Genomic DNA, 27,854 nt, shown 5'->3' with positions numbered 1-27,854 from the left:
TTTTCTCGAAAAAAAAGAAAAAAAAGAGATAAATAAGCCCCTCAGTGAGAGAAGAAGACATAGAACCTGTGTCCCACATCTCCTGCAAAGGCGATGTGATCTCAGTCCCAATCTCATCCCAAAAAGTAATGAAAAAAACAGGGGAGAGGCCATTCTCCCCTGGACACTTACCATGAGGTAAGGCATGAAGAGCATGACTAAACTCCTGCATAGAAAAAGGGGCATCCAGAGCGGCACACATCTCCTCAGTGATCAAATGTGGCAATGCATTCCAAACCTTCCTCTGTGCCCTGTGTCTCAAATCAGAATACGGCTCAGCTCTAAGAAACTGGCAATAGAAATCGGTGGCAATTTGTCTAACCATAAGAGGATCTGAGTGAAGAGTGCCATGTGAATCCTGCAACTGCTTGACACTATCTATGGCATGAGATGGGCCGTGAGAAGCAAAGAAATGTTTGTTACATTTGCCACCCATCTGTGTCCAAAAGGATTCCTGGGCATGGAAACGGTACTCCGCGCGCTGCTCAAGAGAGTGATGAAGTTCTGCTCTAACAGTACATAAAGAATCTGAAACCCATTGAGCATGAGGATGTTTCTCGTGCTCTTTCTGTAAGGCAGCCAATCTACGTCTAATAGCCCTTTCTAAGTCCAAGGCCTCTTGCCTCTTAGACAGGGCACATGTGCGATAAAAGTCACTAATATCACAGAGAGCAGAGGCTAGGCTTTGAGAGGCCTGTAAGAAGTCATGAGATCTCCAAATATCAAGCATACGACGCGATAGCTATGCATCTGAAAACAAATGATCTGGGATGCATACATGGGGTGCTGATCCATGGCAATTCGGATCTCTAATACATAAAACCACTGGGCAATGATCCGATTTGGAGGTGCCTGTAGCAATCAAAGTATGTCCACCTCTGTCAAGCACCCAATCATCCACATAAAATCTGTCTAACCGTGCATAGATACATCCTACATCTCTTCTCTTCTTAGACCATGAATAAAGAAGAGTGGATGGACTCCTCGAAATGTCATCCTTATGCCAACAATCTCTACCATGAATGGAGAGTATAAACCTCTCCCAAGACGCTCTTTCAAGAGGATGCACCAAGCCCTCATGTCCACCTCTTTTATCCGTTTGGCATCTCAACCATGTTAAAATCCCCACCAATAATCCAATGGTCGGCAAGAGGCATCAATGTAGTGAGAGATTTCCAAAAGGCAATCCTCTCACCTCTATGGTTAGGAGCATAGAGGTTGAGAATACCAATGCGTGTAGTACCCTGCATAAGAAGGATCCACTGCGCTCTCGCAGGTAAAATGACACCATGTCCAATGATGCAAGGCAAGATCAAAGCTGAAATAGAGTTACAAACACCACCCTTTTGGTACCAACAGCCGGTGCCCAAAAGGTGTATCCCGAGAGAAGCTTGCCTGATCTCCCACACTGACTAGCATCCAGTTTATGCTCTTGCAAGAGCAATATATCCATAGGTCTACCTGTGACTGCACAATGAAGTTGGGTGTTTACAATTTGTTTCCGTCGACGCGGAAAAAAACCCCCAAGACCCTGAATGTTCCAAGAGACAATCCTCATAAAGACTCAGAGTAGGAACGACGAGATCTCGTGGTCGACGAAGGACCCCCTTTAGAGGCGGAAGTACGTCTCGCATAGGTAAGGGAGGGAAAATCTAACGATGTAAACCTTACCTCTCTCTCCCACTCCGGGGAAAAGCCAGGGCTAGTCCTTAGAATTGGAGAGGTACCATGACAATCCGAATGTGCAACATCATCCTCAAGGGTGCAATCATCCTGTAACTGTAATGCAGCATCCTCCTGTGAGGGATTTAGATCATGTGCTTGCAAGGCCTCATCCTCCAAAAAAGGATCAACATCCTGTGAGGCAAGAGCTGCATAGGGGTTAGGGTGCTACACAGGGGGTGTGGGTGAAGGCGCAGGTACGGGGGTTCGAGGGTGCCTGCCATCCCTAACCACAACCCAACGCTGTGTGGTCTGCTGTGGCAAAGGAGCAGCTGGAGTCTCGGCATCTGCAGAAGACCTCTGATGGGTAGGACCACGCCGCCTCCTAGCATGGCCCCTCGATCTGGGACAATATCTAGCAATGCGACCCTGTCGACGACAAAGCCGACACTGGTCAGGTCTGCCTGCAATCTCCATCCTCTGGCGGAAATGAGATCCGTCAGGTCTCTGAAGCATAACATGATCATCAGTAATCGATGGATCAGGATCAAGCACAAGGACCCGGGGTACACCATCAAGAGTGGCGGTAACAGCCGCGAAAGCTGAGGCAGGAGAGCTCGGGAGGATTGGTACCTCTAGAACGTGGCCAAAGGACGCCCCTATGAAAGCTAAAAGTTTCCAATAGGACCGAGGAAGAGCAGGGAACCGTAGTGAGACCGGGGGAAGGCGTTGATCCTCCACCACTGGATCAAAGCCCACCTGGTACTGAAAGAAGAAAATCTTCCTAGGACCAAGAGGAAAGGGGCTGCTAGCCAAAGCGTGAGAAGTAGCTTCTGAAGAATGAAAGTCCACTTGGAGGAAGCCTCGATCGAGTAAACGAGTATCCTGAAACTGCACAATCAGCTCCGAAGGGAGAGCTGCTAGAAGCCATTCTCACGGGTCTGCGAACGAGAGGGGTGGGAACCATAAACTCTCGCAACAAGGGTAGTCTGGACCTCAAGGTTAGTGTCGTGCTGAAGAGAGGTGAGCTCGTCTTGTGAAAAATTGACGATTCTCTCAGTGGGGGTGATGAGAGATTGGCTGCGGCAGAAAAAGCCATAAGACCAATCAAGAAAAGTGGTCAGCCGACTTGAATCCATATAAAATAGCTGCTGGGAAAACGGGAGCAGAGGAAGGGGGGCAAAGGCGGGGAGCAGCATGGGGAAGCAAGGGCAGAGGGGCAGGCGGGGGCAGCAGAGGGGCAGGCGGGGACTGAAGAAGGCAGGGGGCGGGCAGCAAAGGGGGAGGCGGGGCAGCAAAAGGGGGGCTGGCGGGGGCAGCAAAAGGGGCAGGCGAAGGCAGGCGGGGGGCAGAAGAGGGGATTGAGGAAAGGCTAGCGAAGGCTGTAGAGGGACATGCGGGGGGTTGCAGAAGGGCAGGCGAAGGCAAGCGGGGGGCAACAGAGGGGATCGAGGAAAGGCTAGCGAAGGCTGCAGAGGGACAGGTGGGGGGTTGCAGAAGGGCAGGCGAAGGCAGCAATTGGGCGCAGGCGGGAGCAGCAAAGGAGCAGGCGGAGGCAACAGAGGGTAGGCGGGGGCAGCAACGCAGGTTCACGTCACTTCAGCACGTTCTTCAAAGATTTAGTTTTTTCTTCAGTCGCCCATGCGCTTTTGAATATTGGACATACCGACTACAAGCCTATTTTGGAGAGCTTTATTTGACAATATGGGTACTAAGTTGAATTTCTCTTGTGCCTATCATCCCCAAACCGATGGGCAAAGTGAAATAGCTAATTTAGCGGTCCTCGATCTACTCAAATGTTATGTTTCTGATCAAAAGGCAGCATGGGAGAAGTATTTACTCTTGGTTGAGTTTGCATACAACAACACAGTGCATTCCTCAATTGGCAAATATCCATTTGAGGTTATCTATGGTAAGGTAATACTTCCACCCTTCCTTCGCACTAAGGATGAAATTTTTGTTGCTGATGAATATGTTGGAGACGTGGATATCACCTATGCACAAGTTCGGGTAGCCATTCAACGCTCTCAAGCAAAGCACAAGAAGGTTGCCGATCAGCATTGACGTCATATAGACATCAAAGAGCAGGATTGGGTTCTTCTCAAGTTTGAAAAGGCACGTCTCCGCAAGAGACCAAGGCAAGAAGGCAAGGCTCTCAAACTTGCCAACAGGTATTATGGTCCGTTTCAGATTATTCAAAAGATTAATGATGTGGCTTTTAGGTTGTGTTTGCCCAATCATTGGAAGATACATAATGCTTTCCACATCAGCATGTTGAAACCATATATTGGAACTCCCCCTTTCAACCAGTTACAGAAGATCCACCAGGAGTGGATGATTTAGAAGAGGTGCTTCAACTAGAACAGATTGTCTTCTATCAAGACCGTAAGCTCAAGGGAGGCAAGGTCATTCACAAGTATTTGCTTAAATCTAAGAACTATTTCCCTATGGATTCAAGGTGGATGCAAGAACAAGATCTCAAAGAATATCCCGATCTCCCTAACAACTATTTGGAAGCTTCTAAGTTGAGGACAACTGTTTAGAAGCTGGGGGGAATGTAACTACTCCCAAATTTCTCGGGATTCATATTGTAAATTCTCTATTATCCATGGACATGGGTATTGGACTGTCATGTGCATGCTTGCCCATGGACATAACCTGGAACTAATCTTGAAGGGGGCAACCAGAAAAACAGATTAGAGCTAGGATTTTGAGCACAAAGTGCAGAAGTGGCAGTGTTGGACTTGGAGCAAGGCATGGAAGATTTGGAAGAGGCTGTCGGCTGCACACAGTGGAGTCGGTTGTACCAGACTCAGGCGCCTCAGCATTTATAAAGAATGTATGCCAGTCGGCCAGCACTCCAATGGTTCAAAGGGCCTATAAATAGGCGTAGGTGCTCATTGTTTGAGTCATTCAACTCCTTTTGAGTTGGGTCCTTAGACTAGGATTGTTTTGGGTGTATTCCACCTTTTTTGAAAGGCAGCCTTTGGGTGTAGATGTAGGGTACCTTTTTGTACCATATGAATATATTGAAATTCCAGCTATCTCTCTCTCTCTCTACTCTCCCTTCTATCTGCGTTTTTGCATCAGCATGTTCTCAATGGTATTTAGGGCTGAAAGAAGACTCCCAAAGCTTCCGTGTGTTACATTGAACTACATGTAGCCATGGAATGTTTATGGTTAAGCTTCCTATGTATGTGTATGCTAGCTGTATCTATGAGATCCTGGCTACAAAGAAGCATGTTAGGCATTTGATGGATCTTGGAGAACCAAATACAATACATAATGCCATGGACATTCGATGGCAACTGCCATAGCTTTTGTAAATTTCAAGTACAAATGTAAATAGATGGGGTTTCTTCGAAAATATGTGTTCAAATGCATACATTGTATGCATGGCTTATTTTTATTTGCGTGTATTGTTTTGTTTGCTTGGACAATGCGTGGATTTTATTGCACGAGAAGCTCATGGATCTGGGGACGCGTGGATTGCACCCATGAGTTAGTATGTTGCATAATCTGTCTTCAATTAACTTGTATTGATGGATTTGTACAGGAGAAATTGATATTTTGACGGCAGCCCACTCTTATGCGGGTTCTCTATCTCCATGCATGCATGACAATTTAGCTAAGTATGGTTGATGATTTTCTTCTCCATGATGAGAAACTCCCCATGCACGTGACATGCATATTTAGGAACCCCCATGCATGTGACAAGCATAGTTAGAAACCCCCATGCATGCGACACACATGGTCAGGAACCCCCATGCAAGCGACATGCATGGTCAGAAACCCCCATGCATGCAACATGCAAGCTTTTCTAGGTACATGTATGCATCATGCAATGCTTTATCCCTACATGCACCTAAAAATGTGCCATGCAAGTCCACTTTACTTAAAAGTAAATCATGCAAGCTCACTTTTTCTTTTATATATATATATATATATATATATATATATATATAATTTTAAGTTTGGTTGGAATTAGATAGAACAACCCACACACCCTACATGCCACCGTTTGTAGAGGGGGGGCTTGAACCCATGACCTTCCAAAAGAGGTCATGCAAGTTAGTTAACTCAAAAAGAAAAGTAAAAAAAGAAGAAAGGCTTTCCTCGACATTTTACTACACGAGTTGCTCCTTTGCTAGGAGCCATTCTTTGTGCTCCAAAAGTCTTGCACAAATCTCTTTCTACCACATCTTTTCATGAGCAATAACCTTCACTCCTTCTCTTCCTCTAGGCGCCTCCTTCTAGGCTGAATAGAACACTATGAATTCAGATTTCCAGCCTCATTCAAGATGCTTCTTGGCCCTTGTTTATTGTTCTATCTAGTGCACTTATTATAGAATATTTCTCTAGCCATACCATAGTGTTTTTCTCTCTCCAAAACACTAAGAAACTGGCTGAGTTCTGATTTTCAGAATTGAAAGTCTCCATTCAAGCTAGAAGAAGAAGAAGAAGAAGAAGAAGAAGAAGAATATTCCCAAGATTGAAGCTTCGGGAAAAAAAGCTAATCCTAATTAGCCTGGAGGTAACATGTACCGTGGGTAAGCAGTTGTTTAAAGAGGAGAGTAAGGTTATAATCCCATAAAAGCAAGGTTATTATAAGTGAGTGGTGTGCACTTAACTAAGTGTGAGTATCTGGGTCTTGATCTGATCTAGTCCTAGAGGCGGATGGTGGACTGGCAAACCCTCTGGTCGTACTGGGTGTGATTTGGGATGCATCCTTAGTCATCCATGGGCAAGGTGTTCTATGGTCTGGATATCTTTACTGTTGTGCACTGCCTGATACATTTCTCCTGTCAGGGGTGGTCCAATGAAGTTGTGCCTCTGGTTGGGTTTGTGAGTTGTCAATTGCTTTCCAAGTCTATCTTTCTGTGTGTGTGTGCACGTGCACACTTTTTTGCACTCTTGATGCAGGTTGTCTATGGGCTTGTAATGTTCGAAAGCTTTGAGGCATCTTGCCTTCCAAATGCACATTTCTTGTGACTCCCTAGTGGAATGTCTATGTAACTGCCTTGACTATTCATGCAACAGCTCCCCTAGCGTATGAAGCATGTCCTACAGCTTGGCAGAGAGAGTGCTAATCTTTGCCATACTCATATCTCCTCTGAAGTCTTATGCTAGATGGACTTGTATGTTGAGAACACATGAGTGAGGGGTATTTTATCAACCTCCAATATTTATCGGCTACGAGGCCTTTTGAGGGGGGTTCCAATATTCGAACAACCTTCTACAGAGAAAGCTCTCAACACATTCTCTGATGGATTTTGATCTTTCCAAAGCCATAGCCTATGGTGAAGTTCACTTGGAGAGTTCACATAAGTACTACACTTACCTAGTCTAACATAGTAAAGAATGTCCCACATGCATAGCTATGCAGTTTGATACTTTGTAGAATACATGGCATCTTACCTCGATTGCATGTGTAAAATTGTGAGTTTGCTCTGGTGGCTGGCCTTTTACAGCTTGTTGAATATGTGACGGCAATACTCAACTGGCATAGAGCCTCTTGCTGTGTAACGCTAGCACGGGCAGTGGCTGCCCCTTTTTAGATTACTAATCACCATGCTTCTATTGGAATATGATTACTGGATTAGTTTGGCTGGAAGTCTTGAATGATCCATTAATGGGGGACCTTTCAGTACAGTGAGGTTGCTGGTGGCTTTGTTTAAATTGAGGCAAAAAGATAAAGAAAATGTCCATCTTATATTTAATTACTTGATACAGAAAAAGTGTGGACCGAGCTGTTACACTGCAAAACATCAGCTGTTCGACAACCACGGTAAATGCCTATTGTGAACCATTATTATTGAGCAACCTAGTGGTGAATGTATATGCCCTTTGTGAGAAAAACATGTAGAAAGTGCCGAGATCTATGTCTGATGTCATACTATCAATATGGAGGAACCGCTGTGATGCTTTTTATAATCTTGAGTAGTTTGTCATGTGACTTTAAGTTGTAGACTCTTTTGGATCCTAAGGAAACGGTTGAAAGCAAAGATTACCATTCGGTCAAGCCTTACATATCAACTTATGATACCACCTTGAGGGATGGTGCTCAGGTATATAAACATTGCAATAATCTAAGAGTTGGGATCTTTGATTACACCGTTGATGTAGGCTTGTTTTGTATTGTGATTGTGTGTAAGGGACAGTCAGTAATGTGATACTAGGCACTACAGTGTGCATGTATGGCCCTAGAAAGTCCCATTTTTAAGACGAATGAGGATAACAATCCATGTTTTTGATGGCTTTGAATATGGGCTAGTGCAGATGGTGGGAATTTCTCTTACTTTAGCAGATAAGCTCAAGATTGCACGAGCCTTGGTTGAACTCGGTCGGTGATCCTTTTCCAAGCATTTAAAAGTTTTAAAATCTAGGCTGATTTATATGTTATTAATGGTAAGCTTAAAGAATAGGCATATTTTTTTGATTTAGATGAGGATACATCATTTTTTAAGGTGTGGAGTACATTGAGGGTGGATGGCCGGGGTCAAATCCAAAAGATGCAGAGTTCTTCAGTGTCTGCAAAATGGAGATTATCAGAAGCAAGACACACACAAAACTTGCAGCTTTTGGGGCTACTCGAAGGAAAGGTTCAACCTGTGATGAGGTATGTTTGATAATTACTCAAAACAATTTTTTCAATAAGGAGCAATGGTGTTTGATAATTACTCAAAACAATTTTTTCAAATGAGGAGCAACACTGATTTCAGGCAGATAGTCCTGCCTGAAATCAGCAGATACACATGCAACACTGACTTGGAAAATATATCCTGCCAATCTATAGCCTGATCTGGCTGGCACATGCAAACAAAATGAGAGATTTTATGCCCAGTTTGAAACCCTTCCTACAAATTTCCAAGAAATACCTCAGGTGTCCACTCACAACTATGGGAAGGGTTTCAGACTGGGGGCACAAAGTGTCCCGAATTCAGCTAAGGGGGCCATTTGGAAGTTCAAGGTCAAGCCACGAGGTCATGGAGGAACAGCTTGCCGCGAGAGAGACAAGATCCACTGAAATTCTGTCTTAACCCTGTGCCAGAGTATGTGGGCATGCCGAGAGTGTCCAGCTAGAGAGGAAAATGATATTGATTGAACCACTTTTCATCAGCAATGACCTTAAAATGCTGTGACTGGGAGGTCCAGAAATGGAAGACGGCTTTGGTTCATGGAGAAACAAGATTTGCAAAAAAAGATCCAATTGAGCCTGGCATGGTCCCGTGGCAATCAGATAGGTGCTCTTGGCTTCTTTATCCTGGTGCTACCATACTGAAGTGTGACTCTGCCGGCGGTGACAGCCACTTGCTTTTTCAGGAGAATTTTTTCTTGCAAATGTGGCTCAAGAGGATATGCTAGTGTGTAACCCACACTTTCGTCTGGCATGGGAATGCCTATTTGAGAGATGACTGCTTCTTTTTGGACCGAGTGACTAAGGAATATGGTCAATCAGGGGTGCCTTTTATAGCTAAGTCTTCATATTATCTACCTACCAAAGGTGTGGCACAAAAGATGTTCAAGGGTTGGGGTACTTACCGAAGATCTTGAGGTGGACTGTTGATCCAACACAAAGGCTGTGGTATCATGAACATCAAGCACTCGAGTGAGGAAGCTTATCCAGGTGGATCTGCCACCTTTGCTAAGCTTATCTGGGTGGAACTCCAGCCCTTGCAAAAGATGCTCCAGGATGGTCTAAGTGATCAATTAAGTGAGGACTTGGTTGTAGACTTTAACGAGATCGATACTTGAGGAGAATGCTTTAGCAGGTAGATTGCCTCTTTTGTCAATGATTTTGTGATCTTGTACGAAGGCACTTTGCTGGTGGCTAGTAGCTTTGGCCAAACTAGGCTTCAATAGAAGGGCCCACGCTTTAGCAACAAGCTTATAGGCATTCCCTATGAAGTAATGCACCACCAACTATTAATGCTTTAAAGTTGTTTGCTCTTGAGGATAGGAGTAATAAGACCGATGTTGATTGGGCTAGAGCTGAAACCCTTTCTGCAAGGCTTCAGTCACCTCCAAAAGGTCTCTCTCTCCCCACAACCTCCTAGACAGACTGGTAAAATAAACTGTCAAACCATCGATGCTTGGCTATCTCTTTTTCTTCATCTCTTGAAGGGCTAGGGTAAACTCGAGTCGAGTGTTATCGGGATTGCACACTCAAGAATCTGCCACTTGCATCCTTGTGAGAATCGGTGCATACTATGCATGATGGAGTTGATGGTTTATGGTCTTGTGGATGACTACCATGAGGTTATAAATTGCACTTTCTTATAAGGTGAATTTGGGTGGATTCATCTAGGTATATATAAGTGATGGAAATGGTCAGTATATTGTGTTGGGTGGATTCATGCTTTCTTTACCTTCTGGATCTTTTTGAAATAAAATCATGTTTTGGTCCCCATCTCTTAGCCAGATTTCATAGTAATGCCTTTTCCATTATGAAGGCCTCAATCTATTGTAGCTGGACCAAAGGCTGTTTCTTGGTGTGTGGATGTTCCCCATTGAAAGTGTCATTCTCATTACCAGGCTTGACCTGTTCCAACCACCTTTTCAGATCACCTGAGCACTTGAGCTTCATTGTATGCTTCTTGTTCTGCTTACAAGGGTCTTTAGCAGGTGCTGGGCATACTTAATGGCCACAGGCCACACGGACATGGAACCATTGGCTTCAGGCATGTCTGGGAAGCTTGAATAGTGAGAAGAAATTGTTGCATTCAAGCAATTGGAAGTTATGTTTGAAGAATCAGGAGGGTTGTCTCCCTTTTACAGGTTCCCAAGAAGTAGCTGATGATCTGAGAAAGCTCCTTCAAGGAAGGGACAGGCATCGTGCCAGCTAGATAAATGCTATGACATATAAAAATGAATCATTGAGCCTTGATATAGTCAAGGCCATGTCAATTGTTGGTCTAGGTCATGTACTTGTTGCGACCCCAAGTGTGGGACACCCTAGCAAAATTGTGGGATAGGCTCACAAAAGTATGGGATCTATTGGCAGCATACGACACATCACCACTTCATGGTTAAGTGTCCATAGTTGTCAAGGTTCTTGGGTGACAATTGCAGGTCAAAAGACCCAGTGGTGTAGCATGGGGATACCAGCTGGACACATGGGGTGCATGAGTGTGGTGTGCGGCTGGTAAGGTGCACACTGGATGCTTGGGGTCACTAGTATATATATGGTCGGGTGCCTTAACATAGGATACCATGCTAGGCTCCTTGCTATCTAGGGAGCCCACACACAGTGTCAAGAGACTCCATTACCAAGGGGGAGTGTTAGAAATTGTGGTAATGGACATTGTGTGTGAGGGGGAGTAGAGTCCTTGAGATTTGATACATGTTTGTGAGAGTCTGAATGCCTTTGAGTCTAAAGTTATTTGGTGAATGTAAGTAGGTAGAAAGATGTGAAAAAGATGGGTAATGTCATGGATGATGTGTTTTGAGTGATGTCATGCGTCATATGGGTCATGCCACTTGGATGTTGTAGGTGACATGCTAGGTGTCACATTGAGGTTATGCATGGAGAGCTCTTTTGAGCTATGAATTGTTGTAGGAGCTCACTTTTACGTGAGTTTTCTAATGGAGTATTGCTTTTGCCTTGAGCTTATTATTGTGCCTTAATCACAATTATTACTCATTGCTTCTTAATATTTATGGATCTAGTCATTTGCTATGATACCCCCTAGCTAGCCTAGGATTACCACTCCATGAATGTGTGTTTGTCAAATTTTTGATTCGAATGTAGTAATCCTTATGCAGGATGCAAACGTACAGTCTTTGGTAGCAAGCGATGCCGATGTTATCACTGTAGTTTCTAAGGTATGATTTGTTGATACTTTGATTTTTTAGCTATATTCATGCTTTACAAATAAAAGTAGATAATCCCATGTGTGCTATAAACTTCTGTATGAACTGTCAGGTGGTCCTTATTCTGTTTTCTGATTGAAGAAGTCATACTATTACGGCTTTGACTAGGCAGTGATACAACCAGTTTCGGCAGTGCACATGTGAATGCATGAAGGTGTATTTAATGGATACTCATGATGGTGTTGTGTATTTGGCCTGTTTGAGGGGTGTCTGTGGGCCACCCAAAGCAAATTTTTGAGTCTTTGACAAGGTTTTAGAAAGGGCTATCAAATCAACACAGGTGCAACTTTATTTGACTATGAGTTGGCTCCTTAAAGCTGTATTTGCTTGTGAGAAATGCTGACTATAGACGCTCTTGAGGCATTCTGTAGCCACCCAGTGTGCTAAAGAACTTGTAAATGTGAAGACGTCTGCCTGTGTTTGCAGTGGCTATTTGGGCAGATGGCACTCACTATTTGCCTGCACTTGTTGCTTAGAGTGCTGATTGGAAAGATTAGCTAGAAGATATGTTTGACCTTGACAGGAACAACTGCCGATTTTCAGTGTCTTTTGGACATTTCCACCCTTCTGCAATAGCCTTTACCAAGATGAGGTTAAGCTTTTATAATGAAAACCATATGAAAAGCTTTCCCAAGAATTTGGTATGTTATGTGAAGAGTTTGTTGCAGAAGCTGATGGCGGCCAATGAAAACACAAACACTTTGTGCCATGTGTTTTGTGCCTTCCAGGGATGGAAGGTTGAGCTGGAGGCGCTAGTCCTATGTTGCTTGCAAAGATGCAAGGGGGTCAAAACACTGAAGCTAGTGTGTTGATCAAATTGCATGAGCGACGGGTCTTTTGGAGCCAGCTAGAAGGCTTTATGATGAAACCTTATAAAAGTGTAGAGATGTTGACTGGATTAACACACAGGGTTTCATTAACAAGTAGAGACCTTTGGGGCGTGATGTTGGGACTTGCCAAGTTAGAGAACATGGTTGAGTTGATAAGAGCAGGAGAATACAGGTGAAAGTGCTCTTGTGTTGACATCATGGTCTAGTGAGCTAAACCTTACCTCATCTTGCCCTGTAACACACTCACACATAATTTAACTTCTTAAATGACCTTTCAGATGTCCAGACTATAGCCACTCACACATAATTTAACTTCTGAAATGACCTTTCAGATGTCCAGACTAAAGCTCCAAATTTAGATGAGTTCAAGTGAGTGCAATGTTTATCGTGCACATTACGTTTACAGGATCTTTCCACAGGCAGAAGTGAAGCGCATGTTAACAGAGATGGAGAATAAAACTGACATACTGCTGAAAACTCATCGCAACAGATGGCTTTTGGTTCCCCACCCATTCATTCCTCTGGAAGGAGCTTCAATGGTTGGCTGGGATGGAGGTTGTCAGCAGAGAGGATACAAGCACACAAGTATGCTGAACATGGATAACTAATTGATGTGTGGAACGGCTGCACCGGGGCCTTTATATAGCCTTAAGGGATGGAGCAGGTCTATGTGAGCCACACATGGTCATATACATCATGATGCTCTCAAATGATGGTATCACCGAACCCCAAGGCCTTAAGGGATACAGTAGGTCTAGGTCAGCCACACATTGTCATTTACATCATGATGTTCTCAAATGATTGTATCACCGAGCCAAGGCCCAGGGAAATCTAGGAGTTCATAAAGAACCTTTAGTCTTGATGTTGCTAGGTCCATCGGGACAAATTAGGGTGCCTGTTCAGGCCCTGTAACCGAAGCACAGGGAAATATCTCTTTCATCCCTTAGTACACTGTTATATGGGAATATGTGCCCCTACTTGTATGTAGCCTATTTGGGAGTGTGTTGAGTTACCTAAGCTGTCTATAATCCTTCTGGCCACAAACAGCCACCATCCAGTGCTCAAACCAGGTCTGATGGGCGTTTATCTGGGCTTCTTCAAAGCCGGGCATCTATTTGACCTTCCATAATACATACAGATGGAGTTTTGATCTCTAACACTCACTTGGGATTCAACCTTTGATTTGGTTTGAAAAATTCATGGGCGGTAAGTCAATCATTCTCCCTGTTTCAGTGTGCCATTTATTTGGATGACAACTCGAGCAACAGCCTTTTGAGCATTACATGAATGAATTCAGCTGTACCATACTGGCAAAAGATTAAAATCAAAGCTTTAACTGAAAAAGGGATTCTCTCCTACTTTCTCAAACACAAGGTGAAAGGGGATTGCTTGACTGAAGGAGTTCAAAACCTTAGTAGGTTTAATGCTATCAGGTGAATCTGAAGCTTTTGCATACTGAGTAAATTTTTTTATAACGTATTTTCTTCTTGTGTAACTCTGCACTAAGTAAACATAAAAATATATTATTAGTACCGAATTTCTGCTTGTGTAACAGGCATGGGATGCACAAGTCCTTAAAGTTTTGGAAACCTCCTTAGAGGAAAACCTCAGAATGATAGCAGAAACCGTCAATTATTTAAAGGTGAGCTACCCAAATGGGTTATCAGAAAACAATACTAAAGTACACGCGTGTGTGTATGCATGCGTGTGCATACATGCATACATATGTATGTACGTTCATATATAACCTTTGTAGATACATATGCTTTGATAACTTTGATAGTGTCGCTATATTTCCTGAATAAGTCACATCACATCAAACCAGGATCGAAGCAAGGAGGTGATGCTTGATGCCGAGCATTTTTATGACGGATTCTTTGCAAACAGGTCCCGTCTTGTCAAACTTGTATTAAATTTCTGTATAGTGGTGTGGTTTTTGGCTTAGCTTTCTAATTTCTCCTGAAGCACTGTAATATTGCTGGTGCATATTTTTGATGATATAACACTGGCTGAGATGAATTGTGTATCATGCACATGGCAGAGATTATGCGATTGACTGTTTGAAGACGGCAGCAAAGGCTGGGGTAGATGTTGTTGTTCTTTGCGACACAAATGGTGGAACAATGCCATGGGTAATTGAGGTAAAATAATGGCCACTACATACTTCCCTTCTCTTAATGAAAGCCAACGGTTCAATACTTTCTTTTCAATTCAATAGCAAAACAGGCGGAAATTAGGTGGTCAAAGCAGCCAGATGAAATCGTGAGACTCCAAGAAGCCTTCCCCGTGTCAAAAGATTTAAGTGTTTTGTTTAGAAGATCCTCCTGTGTGTAAAATCCCAACTTTTGTCAGCATTTTGACACCTATGGTTCACATGTACTCACACTAAACGTCAACTTTGCATTAAAAATGGCTTCAATGTGAGGATCTCTTTTGGAGGTTCTGCTTAAAGAATGGTCTTAATCACATACCCACTAACCCTCTTGGTTAGAGGATAATTGGATGCTTTTCTCAAAAAAGTAAAACTTGTTAAATGTGAGGACAATGGGAGGCTTTGCTCAAGAAAGTAAAACAGGTTAAATGTGAAAACTAGGCTGGTAAAAGAGAGACATTGTTACAGCTTGCATGGACAGGCCAAGGGAAAGCTTTGAACCTAGAGATCATGTAGGGTATAACATGGGTAAGTAGTTGTCCATTGGAAGAGTGGATCAATAGTCCTATAAAGCTATTGAGAGCTGGGTTATTAATAGAGGCCTGGGTTCTATATAAACAAGTGGGGTGCACAGTTGAGCATATAGAGTTATGTGGGTCTAGATCCGGTCTAGCCCAGATGCAGGGTGCGGATTGCTAAATCTCCAGGTGGATGCCAGCTGTGGTATGAAATGCATTCAATACTCATTCGCGGGCAAGATGGTCTAGGTCTATGCATGTGTAGGTGATACAGCTAGTTACTATCAGGTGGCATCCTCCCCTATGATTGAAGACACAAAATATATGTCCACCTCCCATGAAGGGGCTGCATGGTGGGTTGGAGTATATTGGTACTGTGGAGCTGTTTAGGGGATGGCTTGGATCTTTGGGAACAAGGGTGTTTGGATTTTAGAAGGAATTTTTGAGGATACCATGAGAGAGAGAGAGAGTCTACTAAAGACTCAATGGGCCTATGAGACCAAAATGATACAATAATGTCCATGGTATATCTCATCATGGGACGGAAAATAAAATAATGCTATTTCACTGGGGTGATACAAAACTGTCCATGGAATCTCATCATGGAATACCAAGAACATGGAACATGAGAGGAGCATCAGCCCCCAATAGATGGTGTATCACTCTTCAAAATATCAAGCATGGGGCCAATGAGTATGGCCAAGAGGTCTCCCTCAGCTACATAACATGGAAAGGTAGGGGCATGGTTTGCAACCATTTAAGTGCGGTCCACGGAAGCCTTAGCTCAGCCCAAGGGACTTGGGGTGGTCTAAGGACGTGGACCTACGATTGGGAGATAAGCTGGCCTACACCCCTGCTATCCTACCAATGTGGTTGGATGACGGGAGGCCTGTGTCTAGGCCTGGGATGCGGTCCATGGAAGCCTTAGCCCAAGGGACTTGGGCTGGTCTACGGACGTGGACCTACGATTGGGAGATAATCTAGCCTGCACCCCTTCTAGTTGCTTGTGTTTAGGGAGATCTTGGGGGATCTTACATCTTCCCTTCTTATGGAGAAGTTCATTCCAATGGCACTTATATGTAGGTTCTCCTTTTTGCATAGTAATAAAGGTTTCGGGTTTTGAGCTGAACCAACCACTACTTGCTTGCATATATGATGCCCTGATGGGCACAAACTCCCCACTGTGCAGCGACACCTCTATGATTCCCACAACATCGCATCTTCGTGAATGAGGAATAAGTCTCTTTACAAGTATATGTTTTAAAGAAGAGGCACATATGCTGCTCCTATCCGGAGAGGCGGGCTTCATTGGAGGTGCAAAAAACCTTGGCACCGTGGCCACAGTGCGTAGGACACTATGGATGCACAGTCCAGTTGTTCGTTGCTTTTCGGGAGGTGTTGCAGTGCTTTTGATAAAAAAATTAAATGAAAAATTGATGCTACATGGAAAATTGTGTATTAAATGATGTTATGCTGCCCAAGTTAAAAGAGGTCATAAAAACTTGGGTAAAATTGGTTGCTATTGGAGGCAAAAAAAGTTGGGTAAAATTGGTTGCTATTGGAGGCAATAGATTGCAAGTGAGATCCAATTGTTGAGGTTGCCAACTTGGTGTAGAATATGCCTGAAAAGGGTGTATTTAGTGAAAGTACTGCATTTAGAGGTTTTTTGGGTGTACGTGATAGTGTAGTTATGTGGATCTAGTCTTAGTTGATATATTTGCTTTTTTATGGTATTTTAGCATTTCATACAGTTGGAATATTACTATTAAGTCTTAGCGGGTAAATAACCTCTATTTACAACTGTTGAGGAAAAAAAAGGTGATTCTGGGTGGTAGCTTTTGATATCACGTTGAGTTTGCCAGCTTTGGTAGAAATTTGAATGAAAAAGATGAACTTTCTAAAAGTACTATGTTTAGATCTAGTCGAAAGTGATGTTTTATGTTCTTTTCTTTTTAATCCACTTCTAAATTTTATACAGTTTGAGAGTTATCACATTGAGTGATCATTGGCATTTTAATTATTGGCTGCCCTAGTCTTTGATAGCTTGTGGGTGTTAGTAATATCCTATCCTATAGTCTTTGGCCTAAAACTAATTCAAGGAGGTGAGAACATCACCTCAGCCTACAAGGAACAAGGTTGGGGGTTTCTCACTTGATTGTAGCAAGCTGTGGTTATGGAAGGGTTGTTCCCAGTAGGCTTCCTAAAACAGCAGGTGAAAAGCTGTCCATTAAACCTATTCTCACTACACATATATTTGCCCAAACCATGTTTGAGCCTGATTATTATTATTGATTGTGTCTGTGGATTGTTGATATGCCCAAATCAGACTCTTCTTATTATTAGACTTATCTCTTTTTGTTTTGTATTATTAGATCACAGAACCTGCTGCTTTTTTTTTTGGGTATCTTGTTCAGTATTTGTTGCGAAAATCTTTTTCTTCGGATGCTTTATTTGGGACGTTGCTTCACACAGTGAGGTTTATGTAGTCACAACTTGAATTGTATGCACTCTTCTGCAGGAAGTGACGCGAGAGGTTAAGAGGGAACTGGAAATATGGCCACATGTCAGGATAGGTGTGCATACTCACAATGATACAGATATGGCTGTAGCTAACAGCTTGGCAGCTGTGAAAGGAGGTGCTTCACTCATTCAAGGATGTATGAATGGTTACGGTGAGCGGACCGGAAATGCTAACCTGGTAAGCCATAATTTTGGTATGCATAAATGTTTTGAAAGTGGAATTGTTGTAAGAAAGATGTGTAAGGTGTTGTAAGAAAGGTATGCTTTAGGTGTTGTTTGGTTAAAGGAAGGCGGCATGCAGCTTCTGGTGTACATTGATTTTCAATAAGTGTATGAAAGTAAAGTTTGGCCATTAATTTTCTCAGCTTCAATTTGCTGAAATTGAGGCACCAATAACTCTTGCTGCCTCATGCGTTGTTGCAAAATACATTGCTATACTAAGTCCTCAGGATTTCTTATTAGCTCCTTCAGTTAGGGTGCTTGTGGGTCTTTTGGAGCATAAACTAGAAACAGGACTTTGGTCTTGGTGGGAAAGTAGGAAACTCTTGACATATGCATGGCCTGGCAAGTAAAATTTGTTGCAGGTGAGGATTCTACATGACTACAAGAAAACTTCATGGCAAGTGAAATAAAGGAAAAAGATGCAAGAAACACTCCAAAATGTGAACCCCTTAGAGAGATTCAACATCTAACAATGGCAACGCTTGTAAAGATACCGATGTTCTTGATTCTCGTGGTGGGAGGGAATTTCTAGAATGTTGGGGAACCCACATTAACAAGTACACATCAATGAATTGTCTTTATGGGTTTTTCCTTTTGGATACAGTAATAGGGAATCTTTAGGTTTAGATGAGAGTGAAAATGCTTTGTGTGATTAAATGTGAAGTTCCATAGGGGTTCAACCTTTGAAATAAATTGGTCTCATGGCAAGCAACTGGGCAAAGGGGAATTCAGTCAAGCATGTGATTAGAAGCCCAATTGCGAAGTTTCCATAGTGGGCATGTGCTATTGGGTTAGCATGAAAAATTTGCCCCGACTATTTTTCAGGATAAGTGGGTGGATGGAACCTGAGCACTGGTTTGTCCAAGTTTCGGCCACCTGGTTTATAATAATTCTGTCTATAATAGTGGGCTTGAGGGAAAATTCGTAGATGTGCTATTGCGTTGGCATGAAAGATTTGCCCCAACTATTTTTCAGGATAAGTGCGTGGATAGAACCTGAGGACTGGTTTGTCCAAGTTGCAGCCAGCTGGTATAATAATTCTGTCTATCCAAGCAGTGCAATTGCCCAACAGTATTTTGGGAGCATCCTAATGTTACACAAAATGGTCAAAACCGTAAAGGCTTTGGGATTGTTAGAAACGCTGTGTGCACTCTTTAGTGCTAGCCTCCATCACGGTTGAATCTGCTCTTCACCTCTGGAGTAGTGATAGAAACTGAGTTTGATGGTTTGTCTATGGATAACGTGCACCTACTCTTAGGAGCTGATGATGTGACTCGGGATGTCATAGCATGTGTAGTCTATGCTATGCATGTTATAGTTGATGATTTGAAGCTTTATGAGTAGACTATCATGGACTCAAGATCGCATATTGGTTTTTTCTTTGTATGAGAAATGACCTGGACTTTCCTTTGGTACATATAAGTGGGTGGATGACTTGAGGATTGATTACTGTACAAAATCAGGGTATCTGAGATAGCAAAGATGTGACAGAATTGTAGCGTTTTAACTCATGAATGAAGCTATTTTTTGACAGAACTGGCAACAGGTAAAGGGAACGGGAATGGCAGGTTAGCGTGGAACGGGAACGTGAACATGAACGTGAGAGGGTAGGAAACGGGAACAGACACTGCATGGAAATGGAAAAACACGTCATTTTCCATAAACATACTGACACAAGAAAGGCACGAAAATCTCCTAGCATGTTAAAGCATGCTACATGAAAAAGAAGAAGAAGAAGGTTTTAATTACAGACTAGAGTACCTGGAGGCTGGGTTTTCTCCCTTTTTAGCTTGCTCAGTTGCTGCCCACGGGGTGTCACTGTTGGAGGGAGTTGCACAGGTCCACCTTTTTGTGAGGGTATAATGTTAAAAATGATTTTGACTGCTTGATGTGGGCACCATAATTCTTCGTCCAAGGAGTGCCCAAGTCTTATGGCCAGGAAACGGCTGTTTGTTACCTGAAAGTGTTCACTCATGTTCTGGCTGCACCACATCTGTTTCTGCCCATTCCAGCACATTCCCTGGCTTGAGGAAGGTGGAAAGGCAGCTCCCACATTCCATAGGGTGGAAAAGCAGCTGTTTCCTGCAACTATGGCTGAATCATGAAGTCTCCTCTCCCAGCAAAGATGAATAACTCAGCCGGGTTGCTGTGGTGCTATTAAAATGATCAATAGTTTATTAGCTAGAAAAAGCTGAGAAAGAAAGAATTTAAGAAAGTCATATTAACGTCTGTGGAAGACCCCAAGGGTCTATGAGACCATAAGTAATATAATGGTACCATGGAAGAACTGAAAAGGAAATGGAAAACTGTTTTAAAAAAAATTACCAGTGTGTGGATATATCCACATAGCTGATCCCTCCTCAACCAGTACTAATCTCAGGGTCGAAAGAGGGTCAGGCCTCTGTGATGGGAGCATGTAGAAGAGAAACTTGGGGTAGAGGATAATTTGGAGTGAGTGAGGAAATCAAAACTTAGTAACAAAATTAGTGAGGAATATCTTGAGAGGAGATAATGAGATGGGAAATGGAAATGACGACTCTAGAGAAACGTTGCTTCTGGTTTTTAGCTAGAAAGCGGCTTACTATTGCGATAGTGTACCCTACAACTCCAGGTGGAGTTCTTCACATGGAGTTAACTTGAGATGTTACTGGTGTCGTTTCTTCCATGATGATTTGTAGATGATATTTGATGATCTATAATCATTATAATTAAACACATAGCATCTTTTCTTTGTACTTGATTTTGGTTTTCTCCTTTTCTATTTCATTGCAATACAGGTGAGCATTATTGCAAATCTGCAAGCAAAGCTTGGATACAGATGCATACCAGCCAATGCGCTTCCCAAGTTATCAACTATTGCGGCCATGGTGGCAGAAATAGCAGGACAACCACTCTCCCCATCTCAACCTTTTGTTGGATATAATGCATTTGCTCATAAAGGCGGGATTCATGTTGCAGCAATTCGAAAGGTATTTTTGGCATGCCTTTGTAAAAGGTAGGTCTAAGCTGTTACAATTTGCTTGGATTTGTTTTAAAAATTACTTCCAAAAAATGCTTAGAACTTACTTTAAAAGTTCCACAATGTTCTCTCTCTCTCTCTCTCTCTCTCTCTCTCTCTCTCTCTCCACCGAGCTGTGCAGAGCCCGATGCCCCCGACATAGTGGCTGCCGCCCACACTCATGTAGGATCAGAGCCATCATTTCCCATCACCGCAGGACTTTGTCCCGCCTCACTACACTGGGTACCACGCCCTATGCGAGATATTCTTGGCTGATGCTAGAGCTTGAGGCTCCTTGTTTTTTCCACGTATATTTTCTTTTAGTTTTACTTAAGTACCATGATGAAGTATTCCATGGACATGATGTAACATTTTGGTCTCATAGGTCATTTTGGCCTTTTGAAGACGTTAATACAACCTTTTTTCTTTCTTCCTTTTGGGGGCCAAGCCTAAGGAATGATCACTAGAGGAGCATAGAGAGGCTACAGGTGATGATGCTGGCACGCATGATCAAGAGTAAGCCATCTGTACCACATGACATTCTACATGCAGAGTTTGGGGTGGGCCCACTGGTTACAGATGCCCTTTTTCAGACTGTCACTTATATTCAGCATGTATACACGCTTGACAGAGATCGCCTCCCACGACTAGCACTAGAGTCCTGTATGCAATTATACTGCGAGAGGGAGGGGGAGCGATTGAGACGAGCTAGACTGCCCTCAGCAACACGGCCACCATCATTACCGACACATGCATGGTACTTTGAGGTAGTCGAGTGGTTTCATGCACATGACATACAGATGGACCGTCTCACCCTGTTTCAATATAGCTTGGATCCCCCCTACCTTGATCTCTCACGACAGGAGATCAACCGGATCATCCGGTTAGATCTACTCGGGCTACACATACACCAGACATGGGTGTCTCCGTCAGAGATTGGTAAGAAGTGTGAGTTCTACAAAGATCACTTCTTGACACTCTCCCAAGATGGTTTCTTTGTGATACCGGGATACATACAGATACACATGTCACATTCTATCCGTATCACAATCAGCCAGTTCAAGGTATCCTCCCACCACCTCAGAGTAGAGACTGGCAGAGTTGAGGATTTCCCACATGAGGAGAGGACATGCACAATATGCATCACAGGAGAAGTAGAGGATGAGGCCCATTATATGTTCAGTTGCGCGGCTTACTATGAGATACGGGGAAGATTCCACTGCCTCTTCCCCGAGAGGGATTCAGACCACTCACACGGGTGATACAATTTGAGGATCAAAGGTGCTTGGGCATGTACTTGATGGAGCTCAGACGACACAGGGTTGTAGTGTTGAGGCAGCATGCTGAGAGACAGCCCCAGTGACGACAGGACACCTCACAGAGAGCCATCACATGTTTCTTTGTGGTACACACATTCCACACTAGAATCCACTGGCCACAACAGTTCCTCTACTACGACATCAAAGCCGACCACTCGTACCCACGCTCCAGCTCCACGCCCCAGAGGAGTTCTTAGCGAGAGAGCTTGATCCATTCTGCGAGCTAGACGTCCCCAACTCAAAGCATCAGGACTCTCCACCACACACAAACGAATTCATGAGGTTCTCTGCTGACATGACATGTTCCCATCACAGAGGCCTCTCATTCACTCCACCATCAGATCGGTTCTGGCCGAGGTGGGTTTCGTCATTAGCTGATCACAACATATCTCACTCTACACAGGATCATTTGTTGATCACATGTACTGTCAAATGTTTTCATTTTACTTTTCCTTTCAGTTCTCCATGGTTGAGTATATCCATGGTACCATTGTATTACTTTTGGTCTCATAGACCCTTGGGCTTCAAAGACACCTTGTGGCTCTTGATGACTTCTGCCCACAGCAGGGGCTCACAGTGAACCTTGGGAAAACCAAGGTTATGATCTTCCACACTTCACCCGCAATCAGGAGCCACACTACTCTCACATTAGCAGGAGGGCGGGTCGAGGTGGTGAGCTCTTATGTTTACCTTGGCATCACATTTACTAGCTCAACTGGACACTTCTCCATGGCTTAGGCAGTCCGAGACAGAGTGACCCGGGGGTATGCAGCTCTTGCTGGCCTTGAGCGTCAGTGTCATAAGGCACATTTTCAGGAACCCCGCACGAAGGGGTGGCTCTTTGATACATTAGTGACACCAGCCTTGATGTATGCAGCAGCGGTTTGGGCACCAGGGCTTGCAGCCTCCACATGGGTACAGCTGGAGAGACCACATATCTTGATGCTCTCAAGGATGATGCGCAGCAAACCATCCGTGCCGCACGACATTGTTCGAGCTGAGTTTCTGCACCACCTATGGCAGTGGAGGCATTGTTCCAGACGATCTCCTTTATATACAGGATGAGGGAGATGCCCACGGAGAGATTATCCCGCCGAGCTTTTGAGGCATCCAGACAGCTGGCCGAGGCTGGACACACTGGATCTTGGTATGCACAGATGCTACAGTGGTTCTCACATCATGGGATAGACATTGAGCGGTTGCCACCTTTTTAGTATCATCAGTCTGCTCCACGGGGTTACCTCTCTCTCAATGAGAGGAACATAGTGATGAGACAAGACATATGGCAGCACTACATACAGGAGACATGGACAGCACCAGAGAGCCCACTACCACCGAAGATGCTGTATTACAGAGACCACTTTATGAGCATCTCAGGGGATGGGTTTATACATCGACCGCGGTACATGGATGTATACATGCCACACAGCTCTCGCGTTGCTATTGGACAGCTACGAGTCTCATCACATCAGCTAGAGATAGAGGCTGGGAGAGCGGCACGGGTTCCCAGAGCTGAGCGGATATGCATATTGTGCCGCGAGGAGGTGGAGACTGAGGATCACTTTGTATGTAGATGTAGAGCCCACCAGGGGGTCAGAGATAGATATGCAGGATTGTTTGAGGAGCACTCTTCACTACATCAGTTGATGGAGGCCTCGGACCAGCGACAGCTTGGCAGACTACTACTAGAGCTTCATAGTTCTCGAGAGAGACTCCTCCAGACACCCGCTCCCACTAGGGGTGGGAGATAGTCCCAGCTCACAGATTTCTTCCAGAGAGCTATGCCAGTGCCAGCTGAGGTACCACGTGGGGTGACCGCACAGAGAGCAGAGGAATTGAGAGCCAGGAGGAGACCTAGACAGAGTGGACATAGAGCACCCCGACTCCGTCACCGAGAGATAGCAGCTATCCGAATGAGACACCAGATGGAGACACAGGAGAGGCTAGCTCGCTTTCATTCAGACTCAAGGTACATGTTCATGCCATTCACAGCCTCAACATCGGCGATGTATGATATCTTATATCCCTCTTATGGCACTGGATGGAGTTAGACATAGATCTGCATAGCATGCTTGTACTACCCCTTCAGCATATAGAGATGCATCTTGCCTTAGCACTCCATCCACATCCCCACCCCCCTTATATTGTTTGTATATGGGCTCCACCGATCCATGATGATTCACATGTATCGAGACACATGCACACTTTTTCTTTTGTTTCTTTTCTTCCGATGACCGGAAGAACACAGTTGTATTATTTTTTGTCTCATAGGCCGACTTTGGCCTCTCGTAGACGTTAATCTCTCTCTCTCTCTCTCTCTCTCTCTCTCTCTCTCTCTCAGATCGGTTCTGGCCAAGGCAGGTATTGACATTAGTTGATCACAGCATATATAACTTTCTTTCTTTCTTTCTTTCTCTCTCTCTTTGGACCACTTTCTAGAGTCATGAGATACCAGGATCAGAGATGCCTTGGATTGTACTTGCTGGAGCTGCGTAGACATAGAGAGGGTCTCCTGAGAGGGAGGGGATCAGAGAGGGAGAGACACCTACAGAGGCAGATTACAGACTTCTTTCGACCAGAGATTGAGCAGTCAGGTCAGCAGGCATTGCAGCTAGCCCCAGAGTACAGCCGCACCAGAGGTACACTGATTGATCGGGCTATAGAGCTGGGGCGTTCCAGGTGCCCCAAGATTAGAGGCCCATCTCGACACTGGCGGAGACTACAACTGAGGATCAGGACCATACTAGCACGGCATGGGAGACGTCCAGTCAGAGTACTCACCATGGAGGATATTGAGGAGATCCGCCAGCGTCCGATGCGGCACATATTATGAGATGGAGGCACCTCCATAGTGTACCCCTCCGTCCCACATGATATTGTATCCCCTCACTATATTCCACTCACCTCCATAGCGTACCCCCCCCCTCACTATATTCACACCCTATAAGGGTTTCTGTTTACCTTCCATTTCCAGTTTCATTTTCTAGGTGCCTGTAGTATCATCTTTATTTTTCATTTTTTGGGTTTTTTTATCCAGACATTGTATCAGATCCACCATGATGTAACTTTTGGTCTCATAGGTCATTATGGCCTTTTGAAGACATTAATATAACATTTCATTTCATTTCATTTCTCTCTCGTAGCAGCAAGTGCAACAACAGCAGCACCTTTGACTGACCCTAACTACCAAAGTACTAATGTAGGTGCAGGTTTCTCGCTCGGCCGTAGTCTTTAGCCCCATGCTTGATATTTGGGAGATTGGTATACCATCTATTGGGAGCTGATGCTTCTCTCATGTTTCTATGTTCTTAGTATTCCATGATGAGTTTCCATGGACAGTTTTGTATCACCCCAGTGAGATAGCTATGTTCATGTTTTGTTTCTGTTTTATTTTCCATTCCATGATGAGATATTCCATGGGAATTATTGTATCACTCTGGTCTTATAGGCCCATTGGGTCTTTAGTAGACTCTCTCTTTCAGCGGATGGATTCATACAGAGACCTGGATACATGGATGTGTACATGCCTCACAGTGCCCGAGTGGTGATTGGCCAGCTCAGAGTGTCATCACACCAACTTGAGATTGAGGCAGGTAGAGCAACACAGATCCCTAGAGCAGAGAGGATATGCAGACTATGCCAGGAGGAGGTTGAGAGTGAGGAACATTATGTATGCAGATGGAGAGCATATAGTGTCATTAGAGAGAGATACACCACCATCTTTAGTGGACATCCCTCACTCCGCCAGATCATGGAGTCCGCAAACCAGCGCAGATTTGGCCAGTTCTTGCTAGAGACACAGCGCCATAGAGAGACACTGCTACGGACTCATACCACAGGGAGAGGTGGGCGCGACAGCTTCAGCTCATTGATTTCTTCCAGAGATCTATCCCAGTGCCTATCCTGACAGTTCCTAGTGAGAGAGCTCAGTCCATTTTGCGAGCCAGACGTCCCCGACCCAGAGCATCAGGACCCTCCACCACACAGAGACGGATTCGTGAGGTTCTCCACCGACATGTCGCGCTCCCATCACAGAGGCCTGACATTCACTCCACCATCAAATCGGTTCTAGCTGAGGCGGGTATCGACATTAGCTAATCACAGCATATCTCACTCTACACAAGATCATTTGTTGATCACATGTACTGTCATATGTTTTCATTTTACTTTTTCTTTCAGTTTTCCATGGCTCAGTATATCCATGGTACCATTGTATTACTTTTGGTCTCATAGGCCCTTGGGGTCTTCCGTAGATGTTAATATAACTTTCTTTCTTTCTTTCGCCCTCTCTCCCGTTTCCGCCGCCGTCCTCTCTCCCGTTTCCGCCGTTCCGTCTGTGCTTTGCGCCCGCCATCTTGATTGTCCGGCGTCGTCCTCTCCCGCGTGTGCTATGTGCCCACCATCTTGTCTGTCCTCCGCCGCCCTCTCTCTGCGCGTGCTCTGCACCCACCATGTTGTCTTTCTGCTGCTGCCCGTTCCGTGTGTGCTCTGCGCCCTACATCTTCTTTGTTTGCTGCTGCCCCATCCGCGTATGCTCTGCGCTTGCCATCTTTTCTATCCGACGCCGCCCTCTCTCCCGTTTCCGCCATTCCGCCTGCGCTCTGCGCCTGCCATCTTGATTGTCTGGCGCCGTCCTCTCCCGCGTGTGCTATGCGCCCGCCATCTTGTCTGTCCTCCGCCGCCCTTTTTCTCGCGCGTGCTCTGCACCCACCATGTTGTCTGTCCGCCGCTGCCCATTCTGTGTGTGCTCTACGCCCTCCATCTTCTTTGTATGCCGCTACCCATTCCACCTATGCTCTGCGCCTACCATCTTTTCTATCCGACACTGCCCTCTCTCCTGCCTGGGTTGGCTCTGTTCTGTCTTTCCCCCAGTAATGTAGAATTTCCCTACCCCGGACAAATGGTTGAACCCTTAACCAAAAGCCACTCCCACCCTTACCCCATCATGTATCGGGCCGGTTTCCTTCTTGTCCCGTGTCCTTGACCACAGCTTAAGGTGGGTGATTGTGACAATGTTGCTCCCTCTTGAAGATAGAATGAACAAGATCGAAGAACAGGCTCAGAAGGCACTTTCAAACCAAAAGAAGCTGATAGACATGACATTGAACCACCATCAAAAGGAGATACGTGCTGTCAGGACTGAGATCCAGGGCAAAGACAACCGAGTAGAGGAAATGTATAAACAGCTGCAAGATGAGATGCGACAAGAGATGGAAGCTTGGAAGGATGCATGCATGCCTGGAGAAATGTATGGAATTTTGCAAGGAAGAGATGCACAAGTTTGGCAAAGAGAAGGGAGAGCTAGCCACACAAGACCAATTGCGAGACGCCAATGCCAAACTTGAGGCGGAACTAGAGAAGGCTAAGAAGGCAATCACAGTAGAGATTTCTTTCACATACTCATCCACATCCATTAATCACATACACATCCACATCCATTCTTCACATACACATTCACATCCCATCCATCCATTGATTCACATCTATCTGATTCACATGACATCTCATCACATCTATTCACATCCCATCCCATCCATCTATTATGGCATAAGACAGTCCTTTAAGAAAATAGGGTTTCTATGTAAGTTTTTAGTTTGATTTTCTTTTGAATACAAGGAGTATTTCTTGAATCAGTATCCCCAAAACTTCTTGATCGGAATTTTGAATTTCATACCAAAATTCCTCGAGTTCTATAACCTTGATCCACAGATCAATTCGAAG

At 44.4% G+C, this 27,854-nt stretch overlaps 1 protein-coding gene across 7 annotated transcripts in view; it reads left to right on the top strand.

Moving 5' to 3' along the window:
- Nucleotides 1–27,854, top strand: part of LOC147641711 (uncharacterized) — an 88,644-nt gene that overhangs the window by 31,359 nt on the left and 29,431 nt on the right. For 2 of the 7 annotated variants that reach the window (XR_015265979.1, XM_086798801.1), the window contains exons 2-11: nt 7,435–7,489; nt 7,671–7,769; nt 7,981–8,044; nt 8,169–8,320; nt 11,467–11,526; nt 13,960–14,046; nt 14,230–14,291; nt 14,446–14,545; nt 17,593–17,772; nt 20,594–20,785. Coding sequence is in view for 6 of the 7 variants with exons in the window: in XM_086798801.1 (XP_086654927.1) it covers nt 7,435–7,489; nt 7,671–7,769; nt 7,981–8,044; nt 8,169–8,320; nt 11,467–11,526; nt 13,960–14,046; nt 14,230–14,291; nt 14,446–14,545; nt 17,593–17,772; nt 20,594–20,785 (1,051 nt within the window). In the remaining variant the exon portion in view is untranslated. Of the gene's footprint in view, nt 1–7,434; nt 7,490–7,645; nt 7,770–7,980; nt 8,045–8,168; nt 8,321–11,466; nt 11,527–13,959; nt 14,047–14,229; nt 14,292–14,445; nt 14,546–17,592; nt 17,773–20,593; nt 20,786–27,854 lie in introns of all 7 variants that reach the window. The other 5 variants (XM_086798804.1, XM_086798819.1, XM_086798820.1 and 2 more) reach the window with 5 other exon arrangements.

This window comes from Cibotium barometz, chromosome 1 (genome assembly GCF_041138505.1).
Source record: "Cibotium barometz isolate CiBa-2024 chromosome 1, ASM4113850v1, whole genome shotgun sequence".
Taxonomy (NCBI): Eukaryota; Viridiplantae; Streptophyta; class Polypodiopsida; order Cyatheales; family Cibotiaceae; genus Cibotium; species Cibotium barometz.
This window is presented reverse-complemented; position numbering and strand designations above follow the sequence as displayed.